At 44.3% G+C, this 14561-nt stretch overlaps 1 protein-coding gene across 2 annotated transcripts in view; it reads left to right on the forward strand.

The window, feature by feature from the left end:
• The window catches only part of LOC107376321 (zinc finger CCCH domain-containing protein 7B), a 31231-nt gene extending 17786 nt beyond the window's left edge, over positions 1–13445 (forward strand). For both annotated transcript variants that reach the window (XM_015945358.3, XM_070542849.1), the window contains 8 exons: positions 4290–4471; positions 6696–6781; positions 7896–8050; positions 8129–8234; positions 8405–8513; positions 8607–8737; positions 8807–8976; positions 12530–13445. In XM_015945358.3, coding sequence (XP_015800844.3) covers positions 4290–4471; positions 6696–6781; positions 7896–8050; positions 8129–8234; positions 8405–8513; positions 8607–8737; positions 8807–8976; positions 12530–12710 — 1120 coding nt within the window. In that variant the 3' untranslated portion in view covers positions 12711–13445. The remainder of the gene's footprint in view (positions 1–4289; positions 4472–6695; positions 6782–7895; positions 8051–8128; positions 8235–8404; positions 8514–8606; positions 8738–8806; positions 8977–12529) is intronic.
• The last annotated feature ends 1116 nt before the right edge of the window (positions 13446–14561 follow it).

Genomic DNA, 14561 nt, shown 5'->3' on the forward strand with positions numbered 1-14561 from the left:
CAAATTAGTTATTTTTATCAGTCATCTTCCATGGATTTCTGTGATACTCTTCCCGCCTGCATGCAACGTACGCGAAACGTGAGCACTGCATCCAACTTCATTTCCGCCTATCTCATTCAATCAGTTTATCAAGTTAGCAGTTAGCTTCGTGTTAAAACTGGCGGTGAAATGTGGCGGTTTTTAACCGGAGTCAGCCAGCCTTCCAAAAGAAAACTCGTCGAACTGGAAGAAAAACCACCAGGACCAGTGGCAACCAGAAGATTTTGTGAAAAGTGGTGAACTGGAGATGGCGGAGTCGTGAGACAATGGCTACATTATGAACCAGAATCTGCGCAAATGGGCTGCACCATTTGCCGCCAGCACGCTCGAGAGAATAACTGTAACAACTCGTTTGTCATAGGAAATAAGACAATGAAGCTTGAGACTATTCGAGAACATGAGAACAGCAAATGCCATATTGCCTGCACATCCATGTCCCGGGCTCAATCTGAGTCTACTGGTGACACCCACGGTCTCGGCGCTAATGGCTATGTCAGAGAAAACATGGAGTCTGACTAGATTTCAATTAAAGAGTTCATAAAAACATCTCTAAAAAATAAATAAATAGTAAAATGACAAAAGAGTTGTTTTTCTTATTAATTGATATTTTAATTTTTTGTCACTCTGTTTGGAATCAACATAATATAGAATAGCATGCTTTAGGTAGATCTAAATCATTCAGAATTTTGGCCGGTAGATTTTCATCATCAAATCAACTTTATTTATAAAGCGCTTTCACATGGCCAAAATGGACAAACAAAGCGCTGTACACCAATAAAAAGCACCACAATAGGACAGACATATAACCATTTAAAATACAATAAGAAATCCATTTAAAATACAATACGAAATCCTGAGTGCAAGTTCGCAATCCATATCCGGCCTACTTCCCCCAACTTCAATGTCCAAACGCCAGCGAGAACAGATGTGTTTTTAGTCTGCTTTTAAAGGTTTCCAATGATTTGGCCTGCTTTACATCAGCTGGCAGCTCATTCCAGAGACTTGGTCCAAGTACTGAAAAGGCACGACTCCCACGAGACTTCAGGCTGTGCCTAGGCACAGTTAGTAGTCTCTGGTCAGCTGACCTAAGGGAACGCGCCCAGACATGTTAGTGGATGATGTCAGCAAGATATTTAGGTGCCCCTGAGTTTAACGCCTTAAACACAAACAGGATGACCTTAAACCTGATGCAATAAAAGACAGGGAGCCAATGCAAGGCACGTAGGACTGGTGTAATATGTTCAGACCTCCTGGTAGATGTTAACAACCGAGCAGCCGAGTTCTGAACCACCTGGAGGTGTGCTATTGGAGCTTGCCTAAGCCCCGCATACAGCGAGTTGCAATAATCCAGCCTGCAGGTAACAAAGGCATGGATTACAGTTTCCAAATGACCATGTGACAGAAAAGGCTTAATTTTCGCTATGCGGCGTAGATGAAAAAAGCAAGATCTCACGAGTCTGTTCACTTGAGCATCAAATCTGAGCTCTGCGTCCAGTTTTACCCCTAAGTTAGTGACCACCGCCTTCTGATGCGGTGCCAGAATGGAAAAATCAAGCCCTTGGGCACCTCCTAGGGTCTTTGGTGGCGTAAACAGAATTACTTCAGTCTTGTGTTTGTTGAAACACAAGAAGTTCTGAGCCAACCATAGCTTGATGTCCTCCAGGCAGTCCAACGGGTTGAATGGTGCATAAACCACCACGCCTAATTGGAAAAATGACCTGGCAATTGTCCGCATATAGATTGAATCCACTTAAGTGCCTGGCCCGTAATGCCCACAGACCGCTCCAGCCGGTTTATTAGGATACTATGATCAATGGTATCAAAGGCTGATGTCAAGTCCAAGAGCACCAGAACCACTGCGTCACCGGAATCATTAGCCAATAAAATTAAGCAGTGCAGATTCAGTGCCATGAAAGGGTTTAACCCCAGACTGAAATACTTCTCCAATTTCCCATTCCTGTAGAAAAGACATCAGTTGGATAAACAGCCCTCTCTATGATCTTTGAGATGAAAGGGAGTGTAGATACAGGTCTGTAATTGGACAAGATTGTTCAGTCCAATCCTGATTTCTTAAGCAGAGGTCGTACCACCGCCCGCTTTAGGGGAGTAGGGACTTCCCCAGATATCAAGCTGCTATTTACAATTTGCAGTACGTGATCACCCACTACAGAAAAAACTTCTGTCAGTAGCCTTGCCTTGCCGGGAGAACATCAGTTACCCCCCCTGTTGGCTTAAGTCTCATGACCAGATCCTCAAGCTCTGCAAGAGTTAATGGTTGAAACCCCTCCAGTTCCTTTGGAACACAGAGATCTGCAGAGGGGGCATGCTTAAGTGGTGGAATAGAGGCCCTTGTCACCCTTACCTTGTCCACAAAGAAGTCCAAAAAATTGTTACATGACTCAGTGGTGTACTCAATCGCAAGGGGCTCATTGACATTTAAAATAAAGTCCACTGTCTTAAAAAGTATCCCAGCATTCTGAGAGTTTAAGGAGATTATGTTGGCAAAGTACTTTCTCCTTGCATCTTTCACAGCCTTCTGATAGCCAATCCAATGTCCTCTTATTAGGTCAAGCGAGCTCTGGAGCCCATCCTTTTTCCACCTCCGCTGGGCCTTCCTGCACATCCTTTTCAGTGCTTGAGTACTCTCAGTTAACCATGGCTCCTTTTTAGCTTTAGGTTTCTTTACCCGTACTGGGGCTACCACATCAAGCGCCATGGTGCATGCTGAGTCAAAGTGTATAACAAGCTCTTCTGTGGTCCAAGCTCTGTAGTCTTGCTCCGCATCCCCCATAGTAAACACTGCGGCAAACTCAGCAGCTGTAGAGTCTTTTAACATCCGACAGCGCTTCATCTGAGCATTTTGTTGCACACGTTTGTGATTCCAGTCCACATCAAACAATACTGGCCTTTGATCTGAAAAATAGGCCTCTTGGACCTGCAGGTTTGAGACTCCTACACCCAGTGACAGCACCAAGTCTAGAATATGGCCACTAATGTGTGTGGATTGGTCCACTAACTGAACCAAATTAAAAGAGTCAGCGAGATTTAAAAAATCTTTCACCAAAGGTTTATCCTGACAGCACACATGTATGTTAAAGTCCCCAAGAAGTAACACTTGATCATACTTAGGAATCAGCTCGCCAAGCAGTTCAGTAAAATCATCTATAAAATCTTAGTTTTGTCTCGGTGGGCGATACAGGAGAGCAACCAGTAGCTTCTGAGAGCATCCCAGCTCACAGAGGCAGAGTTCAAAGCTGGTAGGCACAGAGGATTGATATACCTGCCTACACATAATTGATGACTTAAATATCACTGCCAATCCTCCACCACGCCCCGAGGGTCTCGGAACACTAAAATATGTAAAATCATCTGGGAGAAGTTCCACAAAAGCATCAGTTTCATCTTTAGGGACCCAGGATTCAGTAACGCATAGGAACTACAGACCATTTGTTTCAATAAAATCGTTCAGAATAAAAGTCTTATTCATAATAGATCTGGCATTGGACAGAGCAAACCTGATGACGGAAGAAGATGCTGTTATACTCTAGCCTTCTGGATCCACTGGCGAGGGCACTGCTGATTCACATATCACCTCACGTAGATTTTGTCGGTGAACTCCTCTCCCGTGAGCTCGCCGCTATAGTGCAGGGCGCCACGACCGGATCATCCCGCCGCTGCACACAACCAACGCCAATCCGGAAGCCGCCAGATTCAACGGCACCGGATCCAAATGGTGCTCCGGCGTCCCACCGTCCCCCTCGGAGCCAACAACTCCACACATAACATCCGACGTGCCACGTCGAGCCGATCCCAGCTTCAGCCGGCGTCCGGCACGCTTCCCCCGTCTCCGGCGCCTCCTCCATCTAGGTAAGTTTGTCACATAGCCCACATAGCCCAAAGAACCATCCAGTAGTGGCGATCTATTCTGCCCAAAATCTCCAGAGAACGATAAGCCTTCAGCTGCTTGGCGAATCCCAAGCAAGGTTTTACGATCATACACCCGGATTGAACTGCTAAATTGCAAGGAAAGAAAGACTAACATGAAGCAAAAGAAAAGATTCAGGAGCAATAGACGAGCTGCCACACACACCGGCGCCATCTTCCAACCGAAAATCACCTACCAGCCAACTTGGCCGGTGAGTCAAAATTTTTATTTCGGACCCTGTGTGTGTGTGTGTGTGTCTTCCTTTGAGAATCCTGAACCCTTTCATGCAAACGCTTAACTCCTCTTCTTCTGTTCTTTCCATGAGGTGCTTGGCGTTTGTGGTGAGGACCCACAACATTAACTACAGCAAGGTTCGTCCACTGAGTGGTTCGTGCCACTTGGATTTGTGCCATCAGGCCATCCGATATGGCTGCCAGCGAGAGAACAGCTGTGTGTTTGCCCACTCCATCATAGAGCTAAAAACCTGGAAAGTTCAGCGTCTTACAGGTGAGACTCGGTGTAACGGATTTGTACATCAAGGAGTGGGGTGCCAGCTATGTCTCTCTCCTGACATATCGCTCTGGTCATCCGGTCATCGCTGGCACCATCCCCTGGATGCCCATTTTCTCCAGAATAGTCTTAACAAACATGTAAGAAAAGAAACAGGAAGAGAAAAGAGGACAACAGGTTATTCCTTTCATGTTTTCGCAGAAAAAAATAAACTCAAACGAGTTTTTAAAATATGAGGTGTTATTGTACCTCCATGCCACAGCCGCCGAATACTTTGCTCCGGTGATCATGTGGTCCATCTCCGCCCTAAGCTTAATAAATTCCCTGGTTTTCTCTTTTGTCCCTAAAATACAAACTTCTATTAAAATCAGGGGAAAACGTAGCGGGAGAAGTACGACACCGAGCGCGGCCGAACATACGAGCCGAGACCGCAATACAAGCACTTTTATTGTAACATTTCTAACTAAAATAACGTTCATGTATCACCAAAAGCCCTTAACCTAACAGTTTTCAAGTTTATACTTACATTTATATGCGCAATCCTCTCCGACAGCTCCCGCTTCACTGTCCGCCATTGTTTTTAAGGTTTTCTGGCGGCCGGCCCGCAAGGCATCTTGGGAAATGCTACCTGTTGAAGGATACACCCGACCCATCCTTCATTCAGGCGAAAAGAAGGCCGGATTCGTCGACCGCATTTGAAGGAGTCTTCGAATTGGGACAGGCCTAGTCGCGGCGCTGTGACGTAACCGGCCGACGAATCCGGCCGACGAAGGATGCAGACCCTGAATTGAGACACAGCCATTACGTCAATTTTCCGGCATGGTGTGTCTTGTAAAAGAGCGCTCTCTCTCTCTCTCTCTCTCTCTCTCTCTCTCTCTCTCTCTCTCTCTCTCTCTCTCTCTCTCTCTCTCTCTCTCCTCTCTCTCTCTCTCTCTCTCTCTCTCTCTCTCTCTCTCTCTCTCTCTCTCTCTCTCTCTCTCTCTCTCTCTCTCTCTCTCTCTCTCTCTCTCTCTCCTCTCTCTCTCTCTCTCTCTCTCCTCTCTCTCTCTCTCTCTCTCTCTCTCTCTCTCTCTCTCTCTCTCTCTCTCTCTCTCTCTCTCTCTCTCTCTCTCTCTCTCTCTCTCTCTCTCTCTCTCTCTCTCTCTCTCTCTCTCTCTCCTCTTCTCTCTCTCTCTCTCTCCCTCTCTTCTCTCTCTCTCTCTCTCTCTCTCTCTCTCTCTCTCTTCTCTCTCTCTCTCTCTCACTCTCTCTCTCTCTCTCTCTCTCTCTCTGAAATACAAGATTTTATAATTAGAGCAGATTAAAGATGGGAAATACAAGATTTTATAATTAGAGCAGATTAAAGATGCAGGAAGTAGAAGAATTAGTTGGAATTAACCTTTCCACATTAGAAAGTACAAAGGGAATCAATTCAGATTTTTACAAAACAAACAGCAATAAATGAAAAGAAAACAGGAAGTAAGAAAAAATGTTTTTTTTGCCAAATTATTGAGAAAAAAAAGTCAAATAAAAAAAATGTGTCCATGCTTGTGAGCCTCTAAACTACCACACCATGCATTTTTGCTTAATCTTCAATTATGACGTGGACATAAGCCTCTGGGGAGCTGCAGGTAATGTATAAATTAGCCCCGGTGGTGTGTACATGTGTCCTTTAAGCCAATTTCATATTACATTCTTGAAAACAACAACCTGTTGCAATACAAAATATTAAAATATATTTTAAATAATTTTGATTGTTTTGAAATAATTCAATGCAAGTAACTTGTGGCCATCAGCTTGTATAAGAACACATATTATAGAAGGTAAGCAAATGCTACTTTTGAGTTTTACTGTTTAATATTAAAATTCATGATACTTTGGACTCTTCGAGAAGATGTTTCCAGGCAGTGAATTGGGAAATTACAGCGTGGAAAACAACAGAAATGCAAAAGTCTGCAGGGGGGGAAAAAACCGCTGCACATGTGGTACTCAAAAAATGTTGATGAGGTTGGCTGGTCTGCTTTAACTTTAGAACAAGCAGAGTCCCAAAAAGAAAAACACTATTTGAAGTCACGGACAACAAAAGACGTTTGGAGATAGAAAACGGCGACTGGTGTTTAACACTATCTCGTTTACTCTGGCAGTGCACGTTCCCATATCAGGGGGGCGTGTCCTGGAGAGGATAGATAAAACATTTTGATAGGAGATTATAACCATTTTGTCCTCATGTGTTTAATTCCAGGTATCAGCTCTGAAAAAATTGTGGAAGCATCCTTGAAGCATTATAACAAGCTGGAGCAAAATTCTAAAAAGGAAAAAGGGAACAGAGTAAGAACTTGTTTGTAAAAGTTGATGTTTTATATCTGAGTGAGTGTGTAGAAGACTGCTTTACACGGGGCAACTTTGAGATTTTACCCACATACTGTTTCCAACTTGTAGGACAATTATCGGTTTTAACAATAAATGTCAAGGTCGATTAAAAGGGACTTTATGGAGTTTTGAATTTTTATGCTCGCGATTGCCCCCTCAGGCCAAAAGCGTAACGGCAGCTTCAATAGTAGGCTCGTGCACGAGGCGCGCATGCTGTACGTGCACACGCCTTAACGAAAGTAACAGCTGAGACAGTCCCGTGTGTGTGTGTGTGTGTGTGTGTGGCCCGGAGGACAGGAGAACGAGCAGCTAATTAATTAAATAATTTGGTTCTGTACCTTTCTCTTCAGCACAGCTGACAATGGTTTAAGATGGGGCAGTCCTCCTGCATGCTCAGATCATTCCCTTCCCTTGCTTGAGAAATTGTTCCAAAATGAAAATAAAAATTTGGGCATCTTACTGTAAAAAATATACCATTACCAGGTCTACTGCACAGGAGTCAAACATCTTACTAGGTGAGCTAAAGCACCAGTGACGTCCTTTGTATCTGTAACTTTTATATCCTTGATGACCGCTGAAACGTCAAACCAAAGAACGGTTCTGAGCGAAAATGGCTATTTTGTTGCTATTTTGCAGGAAATATCTAGAAGAAAGTTCTACAGAAAGTAGCTAAGGGTCCTCAGAAATGTAGCTAGGTTTGTCACTAGGCGTTAGGAACAGCGACAAAGTGGCACTGCCTCTCTCTCTGCTGCTAAAGCTACTGATAGCAAATGCTACGGGCTACGCCTGAGCGTGAACGCGCATGAAGCAGCCTGCTCGACCCGAGCAGCGCTCTTTCTGTGATTTTACAGAAAAACAGGCAATCACAGTAAAAATGCCAGGGCTCATTCTACAGGACCAGGGCATTGCAGGAGAATGTATGAAGAAGACATTTATTATTTCTATACATGTTTTGGCTGTCAAACTTCCATAACGCCCCTTTAATCTACAAGCATATTTTATCAGAAAAGGAATGGGCAGCTAAACTTTAGTAAGGATTTTCTCTTTATGGTCATCATTGTATTGCATGCAGCCATCTTCTGGAGGAGGTGGAGGCAAGCCAAAAGGAGGAGGAGGGAAGAGTCTTGATATGAAGATGAAGTTTGTGTGCGCTCAGTGCTGGAGGGGCGGACTGATCAGCGAACCTGACAAAGCTCTCAAATACTGCAACGCCAAAGCCCGGCACACGTGAGGGCAAAACAAAAATCTGTAAATGTTTGGATTCGGAGGGATGTGGAACTAAGTTCTGGTGCTGTCTGAGCTCAGGTGGACCAAAGACAGACGGGTGCTGCTGGTCAAGTCCCCGGAGAGGAGTAAATGGGTTCAGGTCCGACCGCTGCCGCACGCCAAGAACCCCCCCCTGTATTACGATGTAGGCGTGCCGCCTGTCTTCACACACACACATTCATAAGAGTTGCTTCACTGACAATAAACGCATCTTCTGATGTTATTAATTCATTTCTGAAGCTCGTAGTCCTCTCATCCTCCGCTCTCAGCAGTGTCATCCATAATTATTCGTGTTTTTATGGTTTCTTCTGTCAGATGTGTGCTCAGATTCTGGAGAAGAGGAAATGTAACTACACTGGGAACTGCACCTTTGCTCACAGCCAAGAGGAGAGGGAGATGTGGATGTACATGAAGAATAATGACTGTGAGCGATTCTTATCAGGGCACATAAGCAGCCACAGCAGGTCACCTCCTATCTTTGGATTGTTCCAACCAAGTTGTGTGTTTGGACCCACAGTGCGGGACATGCAGCAGGTTTACGACATGTGGCTGGCCTTAACCGCCCAAAGCCGCCCAGCAGATGGAGCCACGTTCTCTCAGCCCAGCTCTGAGGAGAAATTCATCGCCATGCCAACAGATTGTGCTGAGGTAGTGGTGGGTTAATATAAGTGTGTGCATCTGTGGGACAAATCGTTTCAAAACCTTTTTGTGTCTTAGAGCGGCCTCCACTGCCGCCTGTGTGGTAAAAACAGCAACAGTGAGCGGCAGTGGCAGCAGCACATTTCCTCCGAGAAGCACAAGGACCGAGTGTTCAGCTGCGAGGGAGAAGACGAGGCTCTGACGTGGAGCTACCGCTTTCCTGGGACGCGCTTTGAAATCTGTCCCAAGTAAGATGTGTTCTTCAGGTTCTGAATGTAACGGCTGGGTTATGTATTCCTGCAGATTCACTCAAGCCCTTTTCAGAGTGGCATTCTGGAATGTGTGTGGACAATTCAGTCTGGTTTTTAACCAGAACTGTGTTTTCAGACACACCACTTTTACAACTGAACTTGTCCTTTCGGCTGCCTTCACACAGCAGGGAAAAGTTCCAGATGTCCGAGGGGGAGGGGCTGGGAAGGCTGTACCCGGATATTGCGTAAACATAGTGCGGCGGGCGTACATGCATCATTTCTTCTAGTTGGTACTAAATCCACCATCTCCAAATCTGACAGCTTTTCCTTAACTATTGACAGCGCCATCGTCTCCCCCTCCCCTCAGGTCAAGAGTCTGGGTGTCATCCTCAACAGCTCACTTTCTTTTCAAGCTCACATTAATAACATAATTCGGTCAGCATACTTCCATCTACGTTCCATAAACCGTCTCCGCCCCTCCCTTACCCCTCACACTGCCGCCATTCTCGTCCACAGCCTCGTCACCTCCCGTCTGGACTATTGCAATTCACTTCTTTATGGTCTCCCCAACAAACTCCTTCATAAACTGCAACTGGTCCAGAATTCAGCAGCCTGTATTATCACCAGAACCCCTTCCTTTCACTACATCACCCCGGTTCTCCAGCAGCTTCACTGGCTCCCAGTTAAATTCAGGTCCATCTTCAAAATTCTCCTCCATACCTTCAAAGCCATCCATAACCTCTCTCCTCCGTATATCTCAGACCTTATAAGTACTAAACCCCGCCGTTCTCTCAGATCTTCTTCTTCCATCCATCTTGCTGTTCCTTCTGCCCGTCTCACTACCATGGGGAGCAAAGCTTTCAGCCGCTCTGCTCCCCATCTCTGGAACTCACTCCCCCCAGACATCAGGAACATCGACAGTTTTACCCTTTTCAAAACCAGACTCGCGAATCTCGTAATCTGTCCAGTTGTTAGACATGTTGGAGATGCTCTGCAGAAGATGTTTGCCTTCTTTCTGCTGGGTTTTTGTGCTCAGGAGGGACATCACGTGATATATACGTAATCTAGGTGCGCACAGCGTCCCCTAGTCCCCCCCTCCTCCCCCTCCTCCTCCCCCTCCTCCCTGTCAACCTCACCAGTCTGAAGCAGCCACCCTGTCCGTGACAAGTCTGGTCCTGTTACTAGGGGCATCGTCCGGTTTAATTATGGAAAAGGTTATCCGTATGTTTGTATTCAGACACAAAGGTCTTATGGACAGAGTCCCGAACATTTCCGTTTTTCATGGCCTGTCTGAAGGGGGCTACAGAGAGATGGAGAAAGCTAACCTGGAGGAATAGGAGGTTAATGGAGTGATGAGCTAACGGCTAGCCATACTGGGACCGAGACAAGGGGATTACCACCACCTTTAAACAACAAATCAGTGATTTATGCAAACACGGTTCTATAAATGTTTACATTCCTATCAATTTTTCAATAAAAGGTTATTTACTGTGTTATGTTAGGAGTGCAACAATACCACATTCTTCCAAACTGTTAGCCGCGTTTGCCTCCTATTGCAACTCCACTCAAAAGTTAGCATCAAGCTATGTGAAATGGTATTGGTTTCTATGGTAGTGGAGTTCTTTTATGAGCACGAGTAGATGGAAACAGCATTGTGCTGATGCTTAATCCCAGTTTTAATGTCGGTGTGTACCTAAATTCTGTAATTATCACATCACAGTGGCTGCAACAGATATGTGTAGCATTTCCTGTGCAACCTGAGGAACTTCCTGCAGGAATAATCATGTAATGTGAGTCTGGCAATGATGTAAAATAGTTTTTACATGAACTGCTATGAAATAATCAAGGTTAGAGTCGTTTTAAAACGGCAACCATCTGCCCTGGGTGTGGCCAAACTCGTGTTAGCCACTCAACAGGATCTGCCACAATATTCAAACCATTTTAGGATGGAAGAAGTTTGTGTTTCCTGGCACTCGAGGAGTACAGACGCTTCTCTTTTCGCTCCCTTATCTTTTTTTCCCAAGGCTCTTTGTCCTGTCTGCCCACAGAGCGCTTCTCTGCATTTCTTCTGAAAAACTCTATTTTTACTAACCATGGATTTGATAAACTGGTCATTCAATGCGATCGATAAGAATTTTCAACAATGAGAACGGAGCAGGGGGCTCCCACATGTCCACAGGGGACACACCCGGTGGGATATATGCTGGATTCCTGGAAGGAGTGGAAGATCATATGCCTCAGCCAGCTGTCCATTGAGGACGTCGAAGACGTGTGGATATTTGGTCAGATGATCACTGGATTTCTCCTGACTGGAGTGGGAGGATATCTGGTTTTCTGGAAATTTGGGAAGACGGGAGCGATTGGAGGGCGACCCGCACCCACGGAAAGCACCGTCCGTGTGGAGACTTCTCAGACTGGGACGTTACTCGAGGTGAATCGTAAGCTGGACAATGTTCTAGCTGCAAAACCGGTATTAGTGCGCAAAATGGATGTCATCTCGGAGAGAGTCACCGGACGGTATGGACAAGTTTAAAAACCCAAAATTGGCTTCACTGAAGGACTTGAATGATCAATTGAAAGACTGAAGGCAGAGAGGAAAATGATCTCAGCCTGACCCAAACAAAGTCTTGTTATCTGAATCTGACGCCCTGGTAGCCTTGAGCTGCAAGCAAATAAAACCCCCACGAAGGAATGCAGACAGATGCTGTAAAAACCCAACACCCCCCCCCCCCCCCCCCCCCCGCCTTCGGATTGGTGGACTTATGCCTGGCAAGGTCATCAACCTGCAGCAGTCGATGTGCTCTGCGCTTCTCCCAAGATCTCCCTCCCACCTGTGACTGTACAGTGGCTGAGCACGGTAGATGGCTTCTCTCGCTGGGGGAAACAGGATCCCAGCCCCCCCTGCCTTCCTATTGGAGTCTCATGTTGTGTTGTATGAAGTCTGTTGCATATCTGTTGAGGTGTTTTTTTGCAGAGCAAAGTTGCCCTCCCACTAGAAGGTGCCTTTTTTTTTTCCCTCCACCTGAACCAATCCCCATGTAACCCTCTTATCTCTATTAAGGTAGCGCAACTCAGGTTGCGAATGACCACAGTCACCAATTCTTGTCATGTGTCTTGCCCATGTATGTCTGATCTCTGAATTGTGTGTACTGAAATGCTAATTTCCCTCTGGGATTAATAAAGTATTGATTGATTGATTGATTGATTTTTTGTTTTGGTCCCATTTGGATTAACCGTTAGCTCGTCAATTCTTAATCTTTCAAAACTGAGATCATTTAAAAATCTCTTTACAGCTGGTGAGATTAACTTAGTAGATTAGCTAGTTAGCATGTTAGTAGAGCAGCAGGAGATCGGGGCTATTACCTCAGAGTTTCAGTTGCTGAAACTTCTGTAAGCCTCTGACTGTTGTGATGGTGCTTATATTGTCACTACTATGGTCCAAAACCACAAAATACCAAAAATGTTACTAAAGTTATCAAACGTGCTTTGAACGTTTTGCTTTTCATATGAAACCTGAGGAAACCGTTAGCTTTGTGTTTGTGATTTCCAGGGCTGAGGCCAAGTGTCCCGACGGTGCGAGCTGTGACTACGCTCACAGCCGAGACGAGCTTCGGGAGTGGATCGAGAGACGCAATTTCCTGCGACAAAAACTAGCCAAGGCCAGAGAGGACATGCTCATCATGCCTGATGAGTTAGACTTTGGGAAGTTCAACTTTCTGCTGCAGGACTGAGAATAACCTGACTTTGTGAGCCACTTTTTCTTACTGCCAGGATAGCAGAGCGAATGTATTACGCCCTTTGAACCTTAAACCAAAGCCTTCAGGTGATGTGGTCAGTAGTCGCAGCTAGCCAAATGATTCTATTGCACATGGATCTGCCTTCCTACAACGCTGCATGCCATTTACTTTACATTAATGAATGTTTTAATGACTTCAATGTGGGGAGCCGTGTGTTTAGCTCCCGTTGCATCAGTCTTAAACAAAATAAGTTCTTTAAAATGAGTTCTTCTGTTGGTATCACTGTGAAAACAACCATCACATTCAGTCATACTTGAAGCAGGATGAGTGCTTCTGTTTTATTTCTGTGTCAATTTTATTCTGCAGTTCAAAAAGATTAGGAGATTGAGAACTATGAGCGTTCATTTAAACACTCGACATGCCAGAAGTGTTTCTGTTTCACTTCTGATGTTGTCTGCAGCAGTTGAGTAATGTAGCAGATTTATTATGAACCATGTTTATTTGCTGCTTAAATGTAAAAGAGTGACTGTTTCAACAACACTGTAAGAGTTTCAGACCAGTCCTGCTGCTCCACATTTGAGATGATTTGCCAGAAGATTTGTCATTTCTCCAAATGTCGTACACTGAATGTGAACGCCCCGAGTTCTCTGTGGTTTAATGAACAGTTTAAGCCCATCCGTCAAAAGTTTGCCCCCTGAAAGATGACAAATAAAAATGTGTTTAACGTTTTTTCCTGTTTTCATGTAAACACAGTTTTAATAATGGAGAAATCAAATAGTCTTTTGTACAGAAAGTAGTGAATAACAATTCAGGGATCTCCAACCAGCTGGACAAAGACCTGTATTATTTTTATCAAAGGCAAATATTCTAAGGAAATTAAAAACATGGCCTTTTTATCTCCCTTTGTAAGAGGGTTTATTTTGTTTCCTTTGTAAAATCCCACCTCTGATTTAGTAACCAGACTCCGTGGATCAAGAGATAGTTCATCAGTGACATTTTCCTGGTGAAATAAAGAATTCATTATATTGGGATGCAAAAAAAAAGACTGTTTTGGGAGGTAGCTGCTTTACATTCACCTCAGAATTTGCGTTATCTAGTAAATTATTTTCTGAAGGAACAAGTTCCCACGGTCTTCTCAGTTCCTAGACAGATAAAAACAAAATTCCTGCAAATGTTTTTGAACGAGTAAGCCATGATTTTTACAAAATGAAATTACTATGTAGTTTATTTGGGTACTACTCCATCCATCTTGGGTATTCAAACACTGTTGACAATGGATCTTTGTGAGCCAGGTTTTTACATTTTTATTAGTTTCATGTGTGATTAAAAATGAATAGCAGCAGAAAATGATTTTAGACTGATCAGAGTTGTGTGTTGTGCTGTTTTTAAAACATACTTGAGGTCACCTTATAACAGGGTAACTGCAGGCTTAAGGGAGCCAAATTTAAGACTTTTTAAGACCTTTTTTAAGGCCACTTTGACCAAATTTAAGCTATTTTAAAAATTAAATTTAAGCTATAATTTCCAGCTATTGCCTGGAACCGGTGCTAACCACGTCGCAAACGTGGGGATTAGCCACCCAGTTACCATTAAATTTGCACTTCCCCATGGCGCAAGCTCCCACTAGCTTAACCAGCTAATGTGCTCATCTAAAAGTAGACCCCTTTCACAACCAACTGAATGTGTGCGGTTCCGCTTACGCCAACATCGTACACAAAAAATGCTGAACACTAACTAGAAATTCACGAAAATGTCATAGAAATAAAATGATCTAGTTTATTGGGTCTTTGAAAGTTTAAGACCTTTGGAAACTGTATTTAAGTATTATTTGTCATTTTTAAGGAT

This window comes from Nothobranchius furzeri, chromosome 12, assembly GCF_043380555.1.
Source record: "Nothobranchius furzeri strain GRZ-AD chromosome 12, NfurGRZ-RIMD1, whole genome shotgun sequence".
Classification (NCBI taxonomy): Eukaryota; Metazoa; Chordata; class Actinopteri; order Cyprinodontiformes; family Nothobranchiidae; genus Nothobranchius; species Nothobranchius furzeri.